This window comes from Dendrobates tinctorius, unplaced genomic scaffold (assembly GCF_039654945.1).
Source record: "Dendrobates tinctorius isolate UK_male_01 unplaced genomic scaffold, ASM3965494v1 ptg000199l, whole genome shotgun sequence".
Classification (NCBI taxonomy): Eukaryota; Metazoa; Chordata; class Amphibia; order Anura; family Dendrobatidae; genus Dendrobates; species Dendrobates tinctorius.
The window spans coordinates 11406865-11429168 of NW_027361866.1; the positions used below are offsets into that span (position 1 = coordinate 11406865).

Here is a 22304-nt window from a genome sequence, read left to right on the forward strand (position 1 = left end):
TGCAGTGGTGCTTTATGATCACCTTTCACAGTTGTGATAGTCACAGACGTCTGACATTCCTGCCACCATTTTTCAATGTCTCCTCTCATGCCAATCCAATAGAATCGCCTATGGCCTGTAGCTTCTGTCTTTTGCACTCCAAAATGACCAGACACATCATGATAGGCAGTGAGGACCATGTCTACATCTCTCCCTGTGTTCACAATTTGATGGAGATGAGTAACAGTGATGTGATCCACGCTACTGCGATAAAGCAATCCTTTCTTCACAAAGAACTGTTTTCGCTGTCTCCACAGACACAGTAATTGAGGGTCTGCATCGCCTCTGCAACATCTACCGGGAGGTTTTCCCGCAATGACTAATTCCCAAATTTCTGCTAACACTCGACTTTCCGTCTGTACTTGTATCCATGTAGTTTCCTGTAGCAGAGAGTCTGGACTGGCTTACTGAGATTGAAATATATGCAAAGATTTAAAAGTATCACAACAATGTATACTGTTGTACGCTTCGACTACCTTTCCCTTTTTCTACTTTTTAAATTCTCGTGTAATACATAGTGATCCTGTGAGTGTCTTTGTCTGACTCCGGAAGTATAGATGGAAATTTGTTACTTGTTATACAGTACCTTTGTTTGACATTTAGTATTACGGTCAAATCCATACTGGGTAAGCGTCTAAGAGTAACTACGGGACTATGTATACAGAGATTTCAATTGTACCCTATAATATATATACTTGCTATCTTGTTATCCAGTACCTTTTTTACAACATTTTTTATTATGGTCAAAACCAGACTGAGTGAGCGTCTGAGGGTGACTCCGGAAATATTTACCGAGATTCCAAAATTTGGCCAACACTGTATACAGCTGTACACTTGTGATACAGTAACCTTTTTAGCTATTTAGATTCTGGTGTAATCCATAATGAGCCTGTGAACGTCTGTCTGTTACTCCGGTAATATATTAGGAGCTTTAAGATTACCCCAACACTGTATACAGCTGTACGCTTGTGTTATATTACCCATTTACAGCTTTTCATATTCTTATGTAATCCATACTGGGCCTGAGAGCGTTTGTGTTATGATTGGGTCACCGAGGAGGAAAACAAAACCAAGCTAATTCACAGAAAACCAGAGAGGTTGGTAACTAAGCGGATTGCAGACCCCTGATCCTAACCACAACAACTAGAATTAGCCATGGAGCGTACCTACGATGATTCTAGATGCCTCATCACAGCTGGAGGACTAAATAAGCCTAAGGCAAGAAAAGGAGAAATCTAAACTGCCCCAGAGCAGACCCCAAAGGAATAGACAGCACCCACACATGTATTGACCATGAAACAAGATGAAAACACAAACACAGGTAGGAAAATAGGCTGAGCAAACGATGGGGCCCACACTAACTGGAAAGGACAGGAAAGGAAAGATAGAACCCCAGGAGGCAGGAAAAAATCACTAGCATGGGAAAAGGGAGTCGGCTGTCTTAAATCCAGTCTGAGACTGCAGATGTCCAATCTTCATCCTCATTATCAGGTGGCAGGTCTCTGTTAATTAGATCAGCTTCATTACCTTCTGCCACCAGCAGAGGAAGCCCAGAAAGAGAACTCACGACTCCTTTGTCAACACAACCAGCTCCTTCACCAGAAACCAGAGGCAGACCAGAAAATGAGTTCACAACAGTACCCCCCCTTGAGGAGGGGTCACCGAACCCTCATCCATGCCACCAGGCCGATCAGGATGGGCCCGGTGAAAAGCACAAACCAATCTATCAGCATGAATGTCAGAGGCAGAGACCCAAGAATTATCCCCCTGGCCATAACCCTTCCATTTGATCAAATACTGGAGTATCTGTCTAGCCAAACGAGAATCCAATATTTTCTCTACCTCATATTCCACATTGCCTTTAACCAATACAGGGTCAGGAGGTGCCGCCATAGGAACTACTGGCTCAACAAACCTCTTCAACAGAGATTTATGAAACACGTTATGTATTTTAAACATAACTGGAAGAGCCAATCGAAAAGAAACAGGATTAAGAATCTCCAAAATCTTATAAGGTCCAATAAATCTTGGCTTGAACTTTGGAGAGGGAAACCTTCATAGAGATATTCTTTGACGACAACCAAACCATATCACCCACTATAAACCGGGGACCAATGATCTTATGCCGGTTGAAAAAACGCTGGGCCTTTTCCTGAGAGAGGGACAACTTATCAACCACGTGGTCCCAAACCTGCTGCATTCTCTTTACCACAGTGTCCACACCTGGGCAGGCTGAAGATTCCACTTGCTCGGAAGAAAAAGTGCGACATCAAAGTGGCAGAACTAGCTCTATTGTTTAGCGCGAATTCATCCAAGGGCAAAAATGTGTTAGGCGTCAGGTTTCTACGTCTGCTCTGCAGGAATCCAGAGCCTCACATTCTGCTGTCTCCTGCTGTCTTTCTACTGCAGAGGAGATTACTTTGCAGCAGACCGCTCCAGAGACTAAGTCCCTCTGTGCTCCTACTGGGCATGCCCACGAGACGATCTCCCATTGGAGATCAGGAGTCATGTGCCCAGGTCCTGTTCCAGATCTCATTGGTCCATCTCGGAGATCTGGAAGGTCCCGCACGGCTATAAAAAGCGCGCATGGCCATTCCTCCATGCGCTAGTATAGACTATACTGCTATGTGTGAATGGTGACGGATGTATGTTTCTGATGACTGATTATTTGAAACCCCTTCCCTCTGATATTACGCAGTAGTCAGTGCCAGTCAGTGGCAAGCCTTAAGCCACTGTGCACACCACACCGCTACGCTAGCATCCGACATCGCGCTTGCTATCTGGCTTTGTCGTCAAGCGGCAGTGTCCTACGCTGCGCTGCAGTTGCAGCCCTTCTTGTCGTTCGCAGCAGCGATGCCGCACACATGGTAGGTCTAGAGAGACGCAGCTCCTCTGTCTTCGGTCCTGCTCCTGTGACCAGATACCTTGTGTGCATTTACCTGAAGCCTGTGTCACTAACAGGTTCAGCGTTTTGTATGCTACCTGAAGCCTGTGTCACTATCAGGTTCAGTGTTTTGTATGTTTTTGTTGCGGCACCTCTGTGTGTGAACAGAGCCCGCTCGGCACACTCCGTGTGAAGCTGAACCCGTGTGCATCTTACCGCCATATTGCTCCTCTGTCATCACTCAGCAGCGGTTGTTACACCTACTGCACGGTGGACCCCGTGCGAACGCACTTTATTATTTATTTTTATTTAGTGCGTTCCGCCATTCCTAACAAAATGAGACCCAGTCATCCTGATCAGCAGGTATAAAACATCTCAAATAGGACTCCAAAGTCTGGTTTGTTCTCTCAGTCTGCCCATTGGTCTGAGGATGAAACGCAGAGGAGAAAGAAAACTGAATCCCCAGATTGGAACAAAAGGCTTTCCAGAAGGTCTGTTTTTTTCTCTCTGTCTGCCCATTGGTCTGAGGCTGAAAAGCAGAGGAGAAGGACAACTGAATTCCCAGCCTGGAACAGAAAGTTCTCTAAAATCTAGACACAAACTGCACTCCTCTGTCCGACACAATGTTCTCAGGAATCCCATGCAACTGAACCACCTGTTGTAAAAACAAGGGCACCAACTCTGAGGAAGATGGCAACTTTGGAAGTGGTACAAGATGGACCATCTTAGAAAATTTAGTACAAATCACCCAGTCATCCTCTGAGAGACAGGAAAATCAGAAATAAAATCCTTTGAGATATGGGTCCATGGCCTCTTGGGCACCGGCAGGGGCATCAACAACCCACTAGAACGAGAACAGGGTTTAGACCGAGCACAAGTCCCACAGGACTGCACAAAATTCCTGACATCACGAGATAAGGCAGGCCACCAAAAAGAACTACCCACCAAATCTCTGGTACCAAAAATACCTGGATGACAAGCCAATGTGGAGCAATGAAATTCAGATATCACTCTCTTCCTCCACGGGTCAGGAACATCCATTTTCCCATAGGACAACGGTCAGGTTTATCTTCCTTAAATTCCTCCAGGGCGCGTCTCAAATCGGGCGAGATGGCAGAAAGAACTACCCCCTCACCTAGGATGGTAGTAGGCTCGGTCACAATAAGAGAATCAGCAAAGAAACTCCTAGAAAGGGCGTCAGCCTTAACATTCTTAGTGCCCAGAAGAAAAGAGACCATAAAATTAAAACGCGTGAAAAACAAGGCCCACCTAGCCTGTCTAGTATTCAAGTGTTTGGCCGACTCAAGATAAATCAAATTCTTGTGGTTGGTGAGGACCACAATTTGATATCTAGCTCCCTCCAACCAATGTCTCCACTCTTCAAATGCCCATTACATGGCCAACAATTTCCGATTCCCCACATCATAGTTGCGTTCAGATGGGGAGAACTTTCGAGAAAAGAAGGCACAGGGATTCATCTTAGAAGTCACAGGATCTTTTTGGGACAAAACAGCTCCTGCACCAATCTCAGAAGCATCTACCTCCACCTGAAATGGAAGTGAGACATCAGGTTACCGTAAAACTGGAGCAGAAGTGAATCTCCGCTTAAGCTCCTGAAATGCCGAGACAGCCTCTGGAGACCAATTCAGCACATCAGCGCCCTTCTTGGTCAGATCAGTCAGTGGTTTGACAATACCTGAAAAATTACCTATAAATTTACGATAGAAATTAGCAAAATCCAAAAACTTCTGGAGAGCCTTCAAAGAAGTGGGCTGAACCCAAACATAAATGGCCTAGCACCTTGGCCGGGTCCATTTCAATAGTCGATGGAGACAAAATAAATCCCAAAAATGAAATCCTCTGTACACCAAAGAGGCATTTCGATCCTTTAACATACAGGGAATTCTCCCTCAAAATCCGCAACACAGTCCGGATATGTTCCACATGAGAATCCCAATCACTGGAAACGATCAAAATATCATCCAGATAGATGATCAAAAACTTATCCACAAAGTCGTGGAAAATATCATTCATAAAGGATTGGAAAACAGAAGGGGCATTAAAGAGCCCAAAAGGCATCACCAGGTACTCAAAATGTCCCTTTGGAGTATTAAACGCCGTCTTCCATTAATCCCCGTGCTTGATGCGAATAAGATTATACGCCCCGCTGAGGTCAAGCTTAGTAAACCAGCAGGCACTTTTAACTCTGGAGAATAAATCAGAATAAATCAGAAATCAGGGGTAACGGGTACTGATTTTTAACCGTCATTTTGTTAAGGGAACGATAGTCAATACAAGGCTTTAATGAACCATCTTTCTTGGCCACAAAAAAACCCAGCACCTAAGGGTGAAGAGGATGGTCTAATATGACCCTTCTCCAACGACTCCTTAATATAAGATCGCATAGCATCATGTTTGGGTACTGATAAGTTGAAAAGCCACCCCTTGTGAAATTTACACCCAGGCATCAACTCAATTGCACAGTCATAACTCCTATGAGAAGGCAAAGATGCAGACTTATTCTCAGTAAATACATCACCAAAAATCAGCCAAATAATCAGGAATATCATGAGACTGAGGAGAGGTGGAGAAAACAGGAGTGTCCCTAAGAACACACTGACAACCCCAACTCACCACAGACACAGAATTCCAATCCAAAACTGGATTATGAGTTTGCAGCCAGGGAAAACCCAGAACAATAGTATCATGCAGATTGTGCAGCACCAAAAATTTACAATTTTCTTGGTGGTCTGGGGCAACCCGCATTATCATCTGGGTCCAAAACTGAGGTTTATTTTCCGCCAAAAGAGTAGCATCAATACCCCTCAAAGGAATAGGCGTCCGCAGAGGTATCACGGGGAAACCACAACGTTTAGCAAAGTCCAAATCCATCAGATTCAAAGCTGCTCCTGAATCTACAAAAGCCTTAGCGGAAAATGTGGATAAGGAGCAGATCAGAGTAATTGCCAAAAGAAACTTAGGCTGTACACTGCCCACAGCAAATGTGTGTGCAAAACGTTTCTCTCGTTTAGGGCAGACAGAAATAGTATGAGAGGCGTCTCCACAGAAAAAACACAGCTTATTACGCCTTCTAAACTCCTGACGTTGCGCCCTAGACAAAACCCTAACACATTGCATAGGTTCAGACGTTTGTTCAAAAGATGTAGTTTTACGTTCACGTAAACGCCGATCAACTTGAATGGCTAATGACATAGAATCATCAAGACCAGAGGGAACAGGAAATCCCACCATAACATCTTTTACGATCTTTGATAAACCCTTCCGAAAGAGAGCTGCCAATGCACCATCATTCCATGTAGTAAGGACCACCCACTTTCGGAATTTGACAGTATAACTCTGCAGAATCCTGATCCTGGTTCAATGCCAATAGGGCCTTCTCAGCCTGATCAATAGCATTAGGTTCATCATACAACAACCCCAAGGCCTGAAAAAATTCGTCCACATTAGTCAGAATAGGATTTTCAGATTTCAAAGAAAAAGCCCAATCCTGGGGACAGCGGCGCAGCAAGGAGATGACAATTTTAACCTGCTGCGCAGAGCTCCCCGATGAGTTAGGCTTCAAGGCAAGAAATAATTTACAATTATTCTTAAAATTCAAAAATTTAGATTGATCCCCAGAAAACACATCAGGAGTAGGGATTTTTGGTTCAACAGCATGTGACTGAGCGAGACAGGCGGAAATTCCCTGCACTTCAGTAGCTAGCTGCTCCACACGATCAGACAATTGCTTAATCTCCATTAAAGAAAAAATCCTCCTACGGCCCCAGAGAAAAAGAGGAAAAAATACTTATAAAAAAAAAAATTCTGACACTTTTTTTTTTAACAATTCTTTCGTGCTTTTGAGTACCCTAGAATCTGCGGTATGGCTGGTGATTCTGTTATGATTATGTAACCGAGGAGGAAAACAAAACCAAGCTAAGTCACAGACAACCAGAGAGGTTGGTAACTAATTGGATTGCAGACCCCTGATCCTAACCACAACAACTAGAAGTAGCCGTTGAGCGTACCTATGATGATTCTAGATGCCTCGTCACAGCCAGAGGACTAAATAAGCCTAAAGCAAGAAAAGGGGAAATCTAAACTGCCCCAGAGCAGACCCCAAAGGAATAGACAGCCCCCACACATGTATTGACCGTGAAACAAGATGAAAACACAAACACAGGTAGGAAAATAGGCTGAGCAAATGATGGGGCCCACACTAACTAGAAAGGACAGGAAAGGAAAGATAGTGTCTGCAATCACGCCAAAAAAACCCTGCAAAAATGTCCAACACTTCTGATAGCAAAAAACCCTGAAGTCACTAGATTTCACCCACTATATCAGCACTCTGGCATATTCTGAGAACAGAGCAAAAAGAGGCCAATCTAATAAGGGACAAAAAGCAACCTGGCATATACAGTGACATAAGAATAGAAATTCAGCACAGCCCCAGCCGCGGCTGGCTAAGCACACAAAAACTGAATAGACCAAACCAAATCAAGTGTGAACAATAGCAGAGAACACTTAGCTTGAGAAAGCAGGAACTGAACTGGAAACTAGAACCTCAGGGGGCAGGAAAAAATCACCAGCATGGGAAAAGGGAGTCGGCTGTCTTAAATCCAGTCTGAGAATCCAGATGTCCAATCCTCGTCCTCATTATCAGGTGGCAGGTCTCTGTTAATTAGATCAGCTTCATTACCTCCTCCCACCAGCAGAGGGAGCCCCGAAAGAGAACTCATGACTCCTCTGTCAACACAACCAGCTCCTTCACCAGAAACCAGAGGCAGACCAGAAAATGAGTTCACAACAGTTTGTGTGTGCCTCTTGAAATGTATACGGAGATTCAGAATGTTTACACTATACTATATATACCTTGTGTCTGGTGATACTGTACCCTTTTTCAACTTTTTATTTTATTGGGTAATCCATACTGAGCCTGTGAGCGTCTGTGTATGACTTATGAAATATATACAGAGATTTACTGTTATCCCTAGACTGTATAAAGCTGTACGCTTCTGATACAGTACCATATATCTGCTGGTATTTTGGGTCCATTTTCCAAAACATGAGGAAGTATGGTGGAAGAGTATGCGGATGTGGGCGTGGGGGGCCACCTGGTAATGATGGTGGTGGTGGTGCATCTACTGGTAGTGCCAAAAACACAATAGCAGCTAAGGCAGGAGGTGTTGAGCCTGCATCATGGTGTAGCTCTGGAAGGCCTGTAAGGCTCCATTTTCTTTGAGTAGGTAGACTGCTTTTAAAGCAGGAGCATCAGGAACTGTTTTTGGCTAACATTGCCGAAACAGCCTCCAGCTCTATCGCCTCCTCTTCTGAAGTTTAAAAAAATGCAAGCACTGAGTCGTAAGTGCAGGCTTCTGGTCAGGAGCAACCCCTTTCCTTATGTCCTTCACCCACACCAAAAGTGAAGGATGCGGCAGCACACACTTCAGATTACTCCATGGAGCTCTTTTCACATTTTCACATACCATGCCTGGGTTAATTAAAAATGGGGCCCATCATATACTGGAGCATTCCAAATGGGGGACATCAGACACTGGAGCAGCATTTATGGGGCCCATTATACACTGGAGCATTAGAAGTAGGGCCCATTATATATGGAGCATTATTAGGGCCCATGATACACTGGAGCATTATTCATGAGGCCCATCATATACTGGAGCATTATAACAGTTAGTTACTATGCCCGGGCAATGCTGGGCTCTTCAACTAGTCATTGAATAACTGTGACATAATCAGTTGATTATGACATCATCGATTGTGCTATCATCATATGATTATGACATCTTTGTTGATAACAAATTATAATGATTATCCTCCATCCCATAGTCCAGTGCCCATATACCCATCATACATATCAGTAATCCCATAGTCCCGTGCCCATATACCCATCATGCATATCCTCCATCTCACAGTCCTGTGCCCATATTCTCATCATACATATCCTCCATCCCATAGTCCCGTGCCCATATACCCATTATATTTATCCTCCATCCCACAGTCCAGTGCCCATATACAGTGCCTTGCAAAAATATTCGGCCCCCTGGAACTTTTCAACCTTTTGGTGAAGAATCAACAACAAGTGGGACACAATTGTGAAGTTGAATTAAATTTATTGGTTATTTTACATTTCTGTGGAAATATGAAAACTGAAAAGTGGGGTGTGCAATATTATTCGGCCACTTCACTTTCAGTGCAGCAAACTCACTCCAGAAGTTCATTGTGGATCTCTGAATGATCCAATGTTGTCCTAAATGACTAATGATGATAAATATAATCCACCTGTGTGTAATCAAGTCTCCGTATAAAAGCACCTGCTCTGTGATAGTCTCAGGTGTTATGAACAGGTCACCGAGGAGGATGGCAGGAATAGGCTAGGCCATGAGGAAACCAGAAAGGTTGGTAACTTAGCGGATTGCAGACCCCTAATCCTAACAACACACCTAACAGAGTAGCCATGGAGCGTACCTACGATGCCCTAGACGCCTCGGCACAGCCAGAGAGCTAACTAAGCCTAAAGCAAGACAGGAGAAATCTAAACTGCTCCGGAGTAGAACCCCAAAGACATAGCCCCCAAGCATATATTGTCAGTGAGACAAGATGAAACACATCTTGAACAAAGACAAAAGAATCTAATTAATAAAAATATTGGAGAAAGAGAAACCAATCACAAACTAAAATGTTTCTATACTAATGCACAAAGCATGAGCAACAAACAAGGAGAATTGGAACTACTAACACAGGAAAAGAAATATGATGTCATTGGAATCACTGAAACTTGGTGGGACAATACACATGATTGGAATACAAGACTAGAAGGATACAACTTATTTGCAAGAAACAGACTTGATAAACGAGGAGGAGGTGTCGCATTGTATGTTAGAAACGCGTATATCTGCACAGAGATTGAAGCTTCAGAGACTGGGAGTTCTGTGGAAACTGTTTGGGTAAGAATACAAGGACAGAACAATGGAAAGGACACCATTGTAGGCATTTACTACAGGCCGCCTGTGCAAGCTAAAGATATGGATGAACTCTTTATGCATCAAATGGCCAAGTTCTCCAAAAAATATGAGATAGTTGTCATGGGAGATTTCAACTATCCAGACATTTGTTGGGAATCTCTCTCAGGCAAAACTAACAGGTCAAGGAAATTCTTATCCTCTCTTGCTGACAACTTTATCTTCTAAAAGGTAGGGGAGAAAACAAGGGGAACTGCTACCTTGGATCTAATCCTTATAAACAGGGAGGCAATGGTTGAGGAGGTAAAAGTGGCTGGGACCCTAGGAGGTAACGACCATGCTATTTTAGAATTTTGGATAACTAGAGGAGGAAGACCTGTGAAGACTCAGACGTCAAGGTTAGATTTCAGAAAGGCAGATTTTAAGGGATTCAGAAAGAGAATTGGAGGGATCCAATGGCTGGATATCCTTAAAGACAAAAATGTCCAGGAAGGATGGGAAATCTTGAAAAATGAAATTCTCAAAGCACAAATGTTAACAATTCCGAAAAGAGGGAAGAATAGGAAGCATTTAAGGAAACCAGGATGGATGAACACAGAACTTAAGCACATGCTAAAAAGGAAGAAAAAAAGTTTATAAAATGGAAAGAGGGAGGCATACCTAAAGAAGAATATAATGCTGTCTGCAGAACCTGCAGGGCACAAATCAGATTACTAAAGCTGAAAATGAAGTGTGGCTTGCAAGAGATGTCAAAAGCAATAATAAAGGATTTTGGGGATATGTCAAAAGTAAAAGAAAAGTCAAAGATGCTATAGAATTTTTACAGGATGAAAATGCTGAAATGGTAAGACAGGATGTTGAGAAGGCCGAACTTTTAAATTCCTATTTTGCATCTGTTTTCTCTCAGAAAGGAAATGTAACATCAACTGTTCTTCACTGTCCTATTAAGAGAATAGAAGAATCCAGGATATCTATAAACAGAAAGATAGTGAGGAAACACTTAGCTAACCTAAGTGAATTCAAGTCTCCAGGTCCAGATGAATTACACCCCAGAGTATTGAAGGAGATAGCAGAAGAAATTTTTGAACCCCTCTCCATAATCTTTGAAAATTCTTGGAGAAAAGGAGAAGTCCCAGAAGACTGGAGAAGAGCAAATGTTGTTCCTATCTTCAAAAAGGGGAAGAAGGTGGACCCAGGCAACTATAGGCCGATGAGCCTGACTTCTATACCAGGAAAGATCTTTGAACAAATTATTAAACAACATGTATGTCAGTACCTGGATAAGAATGAAGTGATTAAACAGAGTCAGCATGGGTTTGTAACTAATAAGTCATGTCAGACTAACTTAATTTCCTTCTATGATGGAATCACTGATTGGGTGGATCAAGGAAATGCTGTAGATATAGTATATCTTGACTTCAGCAAAGCATTTGACAAAGTATCTCACACAATCCTTATTGAAAAAATGACTAAGTATGGAATGGACAAGGCAACTGTTAGGTGGATTCATAACTGGCCTAGTGATCGGACCCAAAGAGCGGTCGTAAATGGCTGCACATCCAGTTGGAAGAATATCTCAAGTGGGGTACCACACGGCTCTGTCCTGGGACCTGTATTGTTCAACATCTTTATCAACTATTTAGATGAAGGAATTGAGGGAAAACTGATTAAATTTGCTTATGACACAAAGCTAGGAGGGATAGCTAATACTAGAGAAGAGAGAGAGGATTCAAAAAGATATAAATAAACTGGAGAAGTGGGCAGCAACTAACAGAATGGTTTTTAATAGGGAAAAATGCAAAGTACTACATCTGGGCAATAAAAATGAAAAAAGCATATACAGAATGGGAGGAATAGGGCTAAGCAACAGCACATGTGAAAAAGACTTGGGTATACTAATAGATCACAGACTGAATATGAGTCAACAGTGTGATGCAGCAGAAAAAAAGGCAAATGCAATTCTAGGATGCATTAACAGAAGCATACAGTCTAGATCACGTGAAGTCATTATTTCCCTCTACTCCTCTTTGGTCAGACCTCATCTGGAATATTGTGTCCAGTTTTGGGCACCACATTTTAAAAAAGACATCAACAAACTGGAGCAAGTTCAGAAAAGAGCGACCAGAATGGTGACCGGTCTGCAAACCCTGTCTTATGAGGAAAGGTTGCAGGATTTGGGAATGTTTAGTTTGCAAAAGAGAAGACTGAGAGGAGACTTAATAGCTGTCTACAGATATCTAAAGGGCTGTCACATTGTAGAAGGATCAACTTTATTCTCATTTGCACAAGGAAAGACTAGAAGCAATGGGATGAAACTGAATGGGAGGAGACACAGATTAGATATTAGAAAAAACTTTTTGACAGTTAGAGTGATCAATGAGTGGAACAAGCTGCCACAAGAAGTGGTGAGTTCTCCTTCAATGGAAGTCTTCAAACAGAGGCTGGACAGACATCTGACTGGGATGATTTAGCGAATCCTGCTTTGAGCAGGGGGTTGGACCAGATGGCCCAGGAGGTCCCTTCCAGCTCTACGATTCTATGATTCTATGACATACGCAGGCAGAAAATAGACTGAGCAAATGATGGGGCCCAAACTATCTAGATAGGATAGGAAAGGAAAGACACTGTCTGCAATCATGCAAAAACCCTAAAAATCCAACACGACTGATGTACCAAAAAACACTGAGGTCTCATGACCTCACCCCCACTATATCAGCATTCTGGTATGAACTGGCAGCAAAGCAAAAGAGTCTAATATAACAGGGGACTGAATAAACTGACACAAGCTGTAACATATGGAGCTGGGTCCAGCACAGCCCCCAGCAGGGAGCATGCTGAACCCTCACAACAAGCAGAAAGAGGCAAAACCAGATCAGATGCAAAGGATTAGCAAATGAACAACTTAACTGAAAAATGCAGGATCAGGGCAAGAGACATCAGACCTCAGAATGCACAGGAAAACTAATCACCAGTAGGGATTGAAGGAAGCCTGCTAACTTAAATACTCCAATCAGTAACCCCAGATCTCCAATCATCATCATCAGGTGGCAGACCTCTGTCAATCCGGCCAGCTCCACTACCCATAATAACCACCAGAGGAAGCCCCGACCCAGAAGTAAGAGAATTCACAACACTCAGGGTTCTGTTTGATGCACCGAGAGCATCATGAAGGCCAAGGAACACAACAAGCAGGTCTGTGATATTGTTGGAGAAGTTTAAAGCTGGATTTCGATACAAAATGATTTCCAAAACTTTAACAGCTTTCTGACATCTGACGTACTATCCCGTCCACGGGACCCGGGCCCCTATGACCGGGGACGGGATAGTACGTCATTGCGATCAGCGGCGCTCCCGGGGGGAGCGCCACTGATCGCGGCCGGGTGTCAGCTGATTATCACAGCTGACACCCGGCACAATGTGTCAGGGGCGGTCACGGACTGCCCCCAGCACGTTTACTCCTGTCACACTGCGATCAAACATGATCACAGTGTTACGGGGGATTAGAGAAGCATCGGCAGGGGGCTCCCTCCGTGCTTCCCTGAGACCCCCGGAGCGACGTGATATGCTGCATCGCTCAGTGGGTCCTCCTCCCTGCAGGCCCCCGGATCCAAGATGGCCACAGGGGTCTTCGGGGGCCTGCAGGGAGGCGGCTTCCTCAGTGTCTGCAGAGTGCAGGCATGAGGAAGCCTGCTGCAGCGCTTGTCGGATCGCTGATCTGACACAGCGCTGTGTGAAGTGTCAGATCAGCCATCTGACACTTCACAGTAATGTCCCCCCCGGACAAAGTAATAATGTTAAAAAAAAAAAAAGTGTAAAAATAATTTATAAAAAAAAATCACCAAATAAATTAAAAAAAAAAATAATCCCTAATAAATTCATTTTTTGGAAATATAAAAAATAAAAGTACACATATTTAGTATCACTGCGTCCATAACGACCCGCCCTATAAAACTGACCCACTAGTCAACCCCTTTAGTAAACTCCTTAAAAAATAAAAAATAAAGCAAAAAATAATGCTTTATCATCATACCGCCGAACAAAAAGTGCAATAACGCGCGATCAAGAAGACGGATATAAATAAATAATCATGGTCCCACAAAAAATGAGCTGCCACACAGCGTCATTTGCGAAAAAATAAAAAAGTTATAGCTCACAGAATAAAGCAATTCAAAAATAATTATTTTTGATATAAAATTGTTTTCATTGCATAAAAGTGCCAAAACATAAAAAAATCGACATAAATGAGGTATCGCTGTAATTGTACTGACCTGAAGATTAAAACCGCTTTATCAATTTTACCACACGCGGAATGGTGTAAACGCACCCCCCCAAAAGAAATTCATGAAATGCTGGTTTTTGTTCATTCTGCGTCACAAAAATCGGAATAAAAAGCGATCAAAAAATGTCACGTGACCGAAAATGGTATTAATAAAAACGTCAACTTGTGCTGCAAAAAATAAGACCTCACATGACTCAGTGGGTAAAATATGGAAAAAAAAATTATAGCTCTCAAAATGTGGTGATGCAAAAACTATTTTTACAATAAAAAGTGTCTTTTAGCGCATGACTGCTGCCAAACATAAAAAAACGCCATAAATAGTAAATCAAACCCCCCTTTATCACCCCCTTAGTTAAGGAAAAATAAAATGTATGTATTTCCAATTTCCTATTAGGTTTAGGGTTAGGGTTTAGGTTAGGGCTAGGGTTAGGGCTGAGATTAGGGTTAGGGGTGTGTTGGGGTTAGGGTTGGAGTTAGAATTGGGGGGTTTCCACTGTTTAGGCACATCAGGTGCTCTCCAAACGCAACATGGCGTCTGATCTCAATTCCAGCCAATTCTGCATTGAAAAAGTCAAACGGTGCTCCTTCCCTTCCAAGCTCTGCCATGCACACAAACAGTGGTTTACCCCCACATATGGCGGATCAGCCTACTCAGGACAAATTGCACAACAACTTTTGGGGTCCAATTTCTCCTGTTACCCTTGGGAAAATAAAAAATTGGGGGCAAAAATATTTTTGTGGAAAATATGATTTTTTTATTTTTATGGCTCTACGTTATAAACTTCTGTGAAGCACTTGGGGGTTCAAAGTGCTCACCACATATCTAAATAAGTTCCTTGGGGGGTCTAGTTTCCAAAATAGGATCACTTGTGGGGGTTTCAACAGATTAGGCATAACTGAGGCACTCCAAATGCAACATGACACTCGCAGACCATTCCATCAAAGTCTGCATTCCAAAAAGTCACTACTTCCCTTCCAAGCCCCGACGTGTGCCCATACAATAGTTTTCTCCCACATATGGGATATCAGCGTACTCAGGACAAATTGGGCAACAACTTTTGGGGTCCAATTTCTCCTCCTACCCTTGGAAAATAAATAAATAGGGGACTAAAGCATCAAGTTTGTGGAAAAAAATATGATTTTTTTATTTTCACGCCTGGGCATTATAAACTTCTGTGAAGCACTTGGGGGTTCAAAGTGCTCACCACACATCTAGATAAGTTCCTTGGAGTGTCTAGTTTCCAAAATGCAGTTACTTGTGGGGGGTTTCCACTGTTTTGGCACATCAGGGGCTTTCCAAAAGCCACATGGCATCCGATCTCAATTCCAGCCAAAAAAGTCAAATGGCGCTGCTTCCCTTCTGAGCTCTGCCATGCGCCCAAATAGTGGTTTTCCCGCACATGTGGGGTATCAGCGTACTCAGGACAAATTTCACAATAACTTTTGGGGTCCTGTTACCCTTGGGAAAATAAAAATTGGGGGTGAAAAGATAATTTTTGTGGCAAAAATATGATTTTTTAATTGTACAGTTGTACAAACCTCTGTAAAGCCCTTGGGGGTTCAAAGTTCTCACCACACATCTAGATAAGTTCCTTGGGGGGTCTAGTTTCCAAAATGTTGTCATTTGTGGGGGGTTTCCACTGTTTTGGCACATCAGGGGCTTTCCAAACGTGACATGGCGTCCGATCTCAATTCCAGCCAAAAAAGTCAAATGGCGCTGCTTCGCTTCCGAGTTCTGCCATGCACCTAAATATTGGTTTACTCCCACGTGTGGGGTATCAGCGTACTCAGGACAAATTGCACAATAACTTTTGGGGTCCTGTTACCCTTGGGAAATCAAAAATTGGGGGTGAAAAGATCATTTTTATGGAAAAAATATGATTTTTTAATTGTACGGCTGTATGTTACAAACTTCTGTAAAGCCCTTGGGAGTTCAAAGATCTCACCACATATCTAGATAAGTTCCTAAGGGGGTCTAGTTTCCAAAATGGTGTCATTTGTGGGGGTTTCCTCTGTTTTGTACTTAAATGATTTTACAATGTATGTAAATGGCGAAAAAATACTAAATGATAGTTCTTAACATTTACTTCTATCAGTATAATAAATATAGTGTACTTTATGTACAAATAATTCTAGCTTTACTAAATGTACTCTACCCTTTATAAAGACAAATGGGCGGCCCCTTGAAATGGCGCTGGATGTTGGCTGTGGGACCGGACGTTACACTTTACCTCTAGCTCCTCACTTCAAAAAAGTCCTGGGACTAGACATCAGTGAATCCCAGATAATTGTGGCTGAACAAATGACTTTGGCAAAAAATGTGTCATACATGTGAGTACTAGTACTGGATTTACTAATTATGCTGATATGGGAGCATTAGATGGCATAAGTGATTCTCTCCATCATTTGTCTGTCCTCTGTCTGTAGGGTGGCTCCAGCTGAGAAGTTACCTGTAAAGGATGCTTCTGTGGATCTGGTACATGCTGGACTTGCTGCTCATTGGTTCACATTAGACAAGTTTCTCGATGAGACAGTTCGAGTCTTGAAGACAAGAGGATGCTTGGCTTTCCATGGTTTAGTACTATCCAGTGAGCCTGAATACAAAAACTTGTCAGACGACCTGAATGCAGTAATGTCAGAGGTAACTTACAGATTACATACAGCGGGTGAAATAAGTGTTGATTATGTCACCATATATTTCTAAAGGTGCAATTGACATGAAATTCTCACCAGATGTCGATAACAACCCATCCAATCCACAGTGGCAAAGAAATCAAATCATAGATGTCCATAAATTATGTTATGTGTAATAATGAGAAATGACACAGAAAAAGTTTAGAGCAAACTTGCTGAAATGTATTTATTTCTTAGTACAAAAGCCTTTTTTCGTGATGACAGCATCAGGACGCCTCCCCATCCATCATTGCATGCATGCCTCCCCTGTCATTGTATGCATGCCTCCCCGTCCCTGTCATTGCATGCATGCCTCCCCTGTCATTGTATGCATGCCTCCCCGTCCTATTCCTGTATGCATGGCTCCTTATCCCAATCCCTGTTTGCATGTTTCCTATTGAAAAAAAACTGCATCTCGTTCTGGCCGACGGCACCTGCAGCTCTTCCGCCTATGGGAGTGGAGAGCAGTGCATATTCAGTATCTTAATGAGCTGCAGGCGCCAGCGGCTGGATCAAGATACAGTGGCAGCACCCAGGGCAGGTAGGTGAGTATGATATGTGCTGGAAGGCTGTGGCTGGCACTGTGCGCTATTGCAGCAGCGGCACAGGCTTTAGCCACATCTGCCGACTCCTGCCTTTGTGACCCACCACTCCTCCTTCCCCTCCGGCTTTCTGGGACAATGACTCGTGTATAAGCCGAGGGGGGGTGTTTTCAGCACACAAAGAATGTGCTGAAAAACTCGGCTTACACACAAGTATATACAGTAGTTTGCCAATGCTGTATGTTGAAAAACAGCCCCACACCACAATGTTCCAACCTCCAAACTTTAATGTTGGTATAGTTTTTTGGAGAACATATGCAGTGCCTTTTGGCCTACATATGGTGTATAATGGCACCCAAAGAGTTCAATTGTGGTCTCACCTGACCAGACTATATTCTAGCAGTATTTCACAGTCTTGTCTAAAAGTTGTTGAGCAAAGTTTAAATGCACTTGAACATGCTTTTTGTTCAACAATGGAGTCTTGCGTGGTGAGCGTGCATACAGGCCATTGAAGTTGAGTGCATTACTTAGGCCGGTTTCACATTTGCGCTTTTACAGCGCACGCACGGCCGGGGGTAGCTCCGCCCCCGAGCCGGCTCTCTGCCCGGCGTGCCCGCCCCTTGCTTGTAGCGCCGCCTCCTAGCGGACAGCGGCGCCTGCGATCGGCGCACCCTATCTTTAGCATAGGGTGCGCAGATCGTGCGCAGGCCGTGCGCTAGTTGCGCTTTGACCTGCGCTGCGCACTTTTGACGGTGCGCCGTGCGCGCCAAAATCCGAAAAGTTGGATTTTGGCGCGCACGGCGCACCGTCAAAAGTGCGCAGCGCAGGTCAAAGCGCAACTAGCGCACGGCCTGCGCACGATCTGCGCACCCTATGCTAAAGATAGGGTGCGCCGTTCGCAGGCGCCGCTGTCCGCTAGGAGGCGGCGCTACAAGCAAGGGGCGGGCACGCCGGGCAGAGAGCCGGCTCGGGGGCGGAGCTACCCCCGGCCGTGCGTGCGCTGTAAAAGCGCAAATGTGAAACCGGCCTTATAGTGTTATTTAAAACAATTGTAGCTGCTGATTCCAGGTCTTTCTGTAGCTCTCAAACAAATAAAGTTGCACTCTGTACTGCTAAAACACTACAAACTTTATTTGTTTGTTGTATATGGAAGTGGCTGCTCCTAGTTCGTACCTGTACACACCAGTTTTCTGATTTGGAAGTGCCAGTAAGCTTTCTGTTATTTGTATATCAGCCCTCTGACCAAGCACTCCACCCTCCAGTCTGTGGTGGTTTTAATTGTAGCAGGATCCTACCTACCCATAAATTCAGGCTTCAGTCTAAGAGAGATATTCACCCTAGACACGTAGGGTCCCAGCAAACCGGAGACCGCATTGTCGTTGGCTGCTGGGCATACATGAATTGGCCAATTTATTTGCTAAGCATCTCCCTTTTTTATTATTTTCTAGAGCAGTAATGCTATTCATATTTCATATATTCCATATTTCATGCTTTAACAGTACAGAGTTCAATTTTATTTGTTTATTGTATATTTAGGAGACTGCTCCTATTTCGCTCCAGAAACCACTGGAGCTATAGGCGGAGGAGGACATGACTTGGGGATGGGTGGACCTTTACTCCTGCAGCTATTTTGGTATAGTGGTATAGATTTTAAGCAAGAGTGATGTTGCTTTCAGAGGAAGAAGCCCAGTATGTCTGTGCCTGGTGGGTTACTGTGAGGAGGGTGGGGCTTATATAGAGCAGGAAATCTGTGTCTCTCCCTCTTTCTTACACAGGATGAAGAGGAGGAAGCATGTCTGCAGTTTCAGGGAGTATAATGCTGGGGTTATCACCTCACATGACAGATGATAGGAGCACATTCACCTCAGACATTATGTACTAGTGTAGTATCAGCTCCTACATTATGTATGGGATCAATATTACCTCAGCAATTCATGTAGCTGCCATGTCCCTCATGTGCATGCTACATTTTCCTCACAGACTGTGAGACAACTTCTGGGTGACCTCCCTGTAGACATGTTTGATATACTCCTCTGCATTCACCTCAGACATTGTGTAGTGTGTACTAGGGTAGTATCAGCTCCTACATCATATCTGGGATCAAGATTACCTCAGAAATTCATGTAGCTGCCATGTTCCCTCACTTATTGCAGAGGCAGCTTTTGTGTGACCTCCCTGCAGACATTTCTGATATACCACATTACTGCTGTATTATACAGAGTCTTCATGAATTCTGGGTTTATGTATGATAGGACAGAGCAGGGACATACAGTGTCTGCCATTACTATGGTGGAGCTGAGCAGTCACATGTATTAGAGACACTGGTGAGAGGAGCAGTCGGGGGATGGTATATGTATGATGATGAGAGGCTGCACTTCATGTCAGTGCACTGTATACTGACCCTGCTGTGTGCTGATTATCCCCTCTTCCCAGTTATGGAATCTGATGATCTGTATGTGACCTCATCTCTGTTACATACTGTGAGGCTGGGTGTGCAGATCCAGTGTAAGGCCTATTTCACACTTCAGTTTTTGACAATCAGTCAAAATCCGCCAAAAAGTGAAAATGGCGGATCCGCTTAAAATGTGTAAAAACGGATGCCAGCTGATGGTACGGATCCGTTTTTTGACGGATCCGCTAAATGGATTTTTGGACGGATCCGTCAAAAATCGCATCTGTTCCATCCGTTGGATCCGTTTTCTTGCGGATCCGTTTTTCCAAACCTCCAAAATGGAATGCTCCCAAATATGATTGGCTCTTGGAAAATGCTCCCAAATGTGATTGGATACTGGAAACTAGGGAAAACTATATCTAGGGTGTTGTAATACAATATCTTTGAAAGGTTTTAGAGCTAGTGGCAGCGATGGAAGGAGTTATTGCGAGTATTGACAGCTTCTGTGTGGACTTTGACCTCCAGTGCAATCGGTTGGCAATTATTGCTATCCAGAGGGAGAAAAGAAGACTGCAAATCCTGCGTCAGAGGAGACGGTGCCAGTGGATTCATCCCATAAATGCACAGAGGTTTACCCGTGGCATGTTTTCTACACTATACCTGGAATTGAAGGATAACCCGGACAAGTTCTTCAGCTATGTGCGCATGAGGCAGGACTTGTTCGACATATTGGTGGATCGTGTTGCAGAACAAATCCAGAGAAGGGACACCTACATGCGGTTTTCTATTTCACCGGCGGAGCGTTTGATGGTGACCCTTCGGTAAGTTATCTATTTTTTAAAATGTTTCAGATTCTGCAGACTTTTATTATGTTATGGCTTGTATTTTGTATTAATTTTACTTTTTTCCCTTTTTTTTACAAGTTTCCTGGCAACTGGAGAATCATTCACCTCCCTCCATTACCAGTTCCACCTTGGGATTTCAACTATATCTGGAATTGTACAACAGACCTGCCGGGCATTGTGGGATTGTCTCCATGAGGAATACATCCCAGAGCTAACACAGGAGAGGTGGCTGGAGATTGCAGACACCTTTCAACAAATCTGCCAGTTTCCAAATTGCATTGGTGCCATGGATGGGAAGCATATTCGGATTGTGAAACCCATTGGATCTGGATCAGAATTTTACAACTACAAAAAATACTTTTCAATTGTACTTATGGCCATTGCGGACGCAAACTGCAAATTCATTGCCGTGGACATTGGTGCATATGGTCATTCAAATGACTCTTAGGTCTTCAAGATGTCCGCAATGGGCTGTCGTTTGTATGGAGACAGTTTTGCTTTTCCGCCTCCAAGACCACTCCCTGGAACAACAGGCCCACCAATGCCATTTGTGTGCGTTGGTGATGACGCATTTCAGCTGTCCAAACACCTACTCAAGCCCTATGGTAGTCATGGATTGACACACCGCAAAAAAATATATAACTATCGATTGACCAGAGCGCGCAGAGTTGTGGAGTGCACTTTTGGCATTTTAACTGCAAAATGGAGAGTCCTGTTAAGGGCCATAAAAATGAAAATAGAGACTGTGGATGAGGTGGTGAAGGCGTGTGTCATCCTGCACAACTTTGTACTTTCAAAGGAACCTGTTTCCATAGAAGAAAATCTGTCTGAAACCACATTGTGGGATTATCAGCAGCCAACTGTTCGGAGTACTGGGTCAGTGGCAAGAATGAGGGACACATTTGCAGATTATTTTCTGACACCAGAGGGAAAGCTTGCCTGGAAAGATGACATGGTATAATTTTGTTTTTTAATACCAATTGTGGGAAATAAAAGTGTTGTGTTTTCACCTTTACACTAACGGTTTACTGTAAAATGTTACCAAGTGTTTTATTTTACCTCATCACCAGTGTACTTGTTACCAAGTGTTGTGTTTTTTTTTGTACCTCACCACCAGTGTACTTGTTACCAAGTGTTTTTTTTTTTTTACCTCACCACCAGTGTACTTGTTACCAAGTGTTGTGTTACTTTCAACCTTTACCAAGAATTAAATAAAAAAAATTAACAATGGCGTGGCAGGGTTATTAATAATGCCTTTGTAGACTTTTTCTGCTTTAGGTTTATTTAAATTACTACTTATAATGTTGATGTTATATTGTGTATAGTTTTTAATTACTCCCTATTTATAATTTCTTTCTATTGATATGTTCATCACTTTTCGGGTAGTGATAGTAAGTGGGTTTAAGAAATTTACTGCACAGCTACTGTAAATAATGGTGGTTTCTAGAACTAAAATCTGTGAATTGGTGAATTATTAGAGCTGGCTACAATGCATGCAGTATAATAGTTTTTTGGGGCTTGACAGATGTCATTATACAGGTATTCAGATTGTAGCTACGACCTTAATTATGGTTTACTTTCCACATTCCCCATTATGGGATCCTCATTGCAGGATGTTTAGCAACTGTTATTTTGCTGTAGTTACCGTATTATCGATCATAACTTGGTAG

At 43.2% G+C, this 22304-nt stretch overlaps 1 protein-coding gene across 1 annotated transcript in view; it reads left to right on the forward strand.

Moving 5' to 3' along the window:
• LOC141056779 (uncharacterized) overlaps positions 1-22304 on the forward strand; it is a 254113-nt gene that overhangs the window by 91369 nt on the left and 140440 nt on the right. Inside the window, exons 3-4 of the mRNA XM_073553242.1 lie at positions 16350-16513; positions 16610-16823. Coding sequence (XP_073409343.1) covers positions 16350-16513; positions 16610-16823 — 378 coding nt within the window. The remainder of the gene's footprint in view (positions 1-16349; positions 16514-16609; positions 16824-22304) is intronic.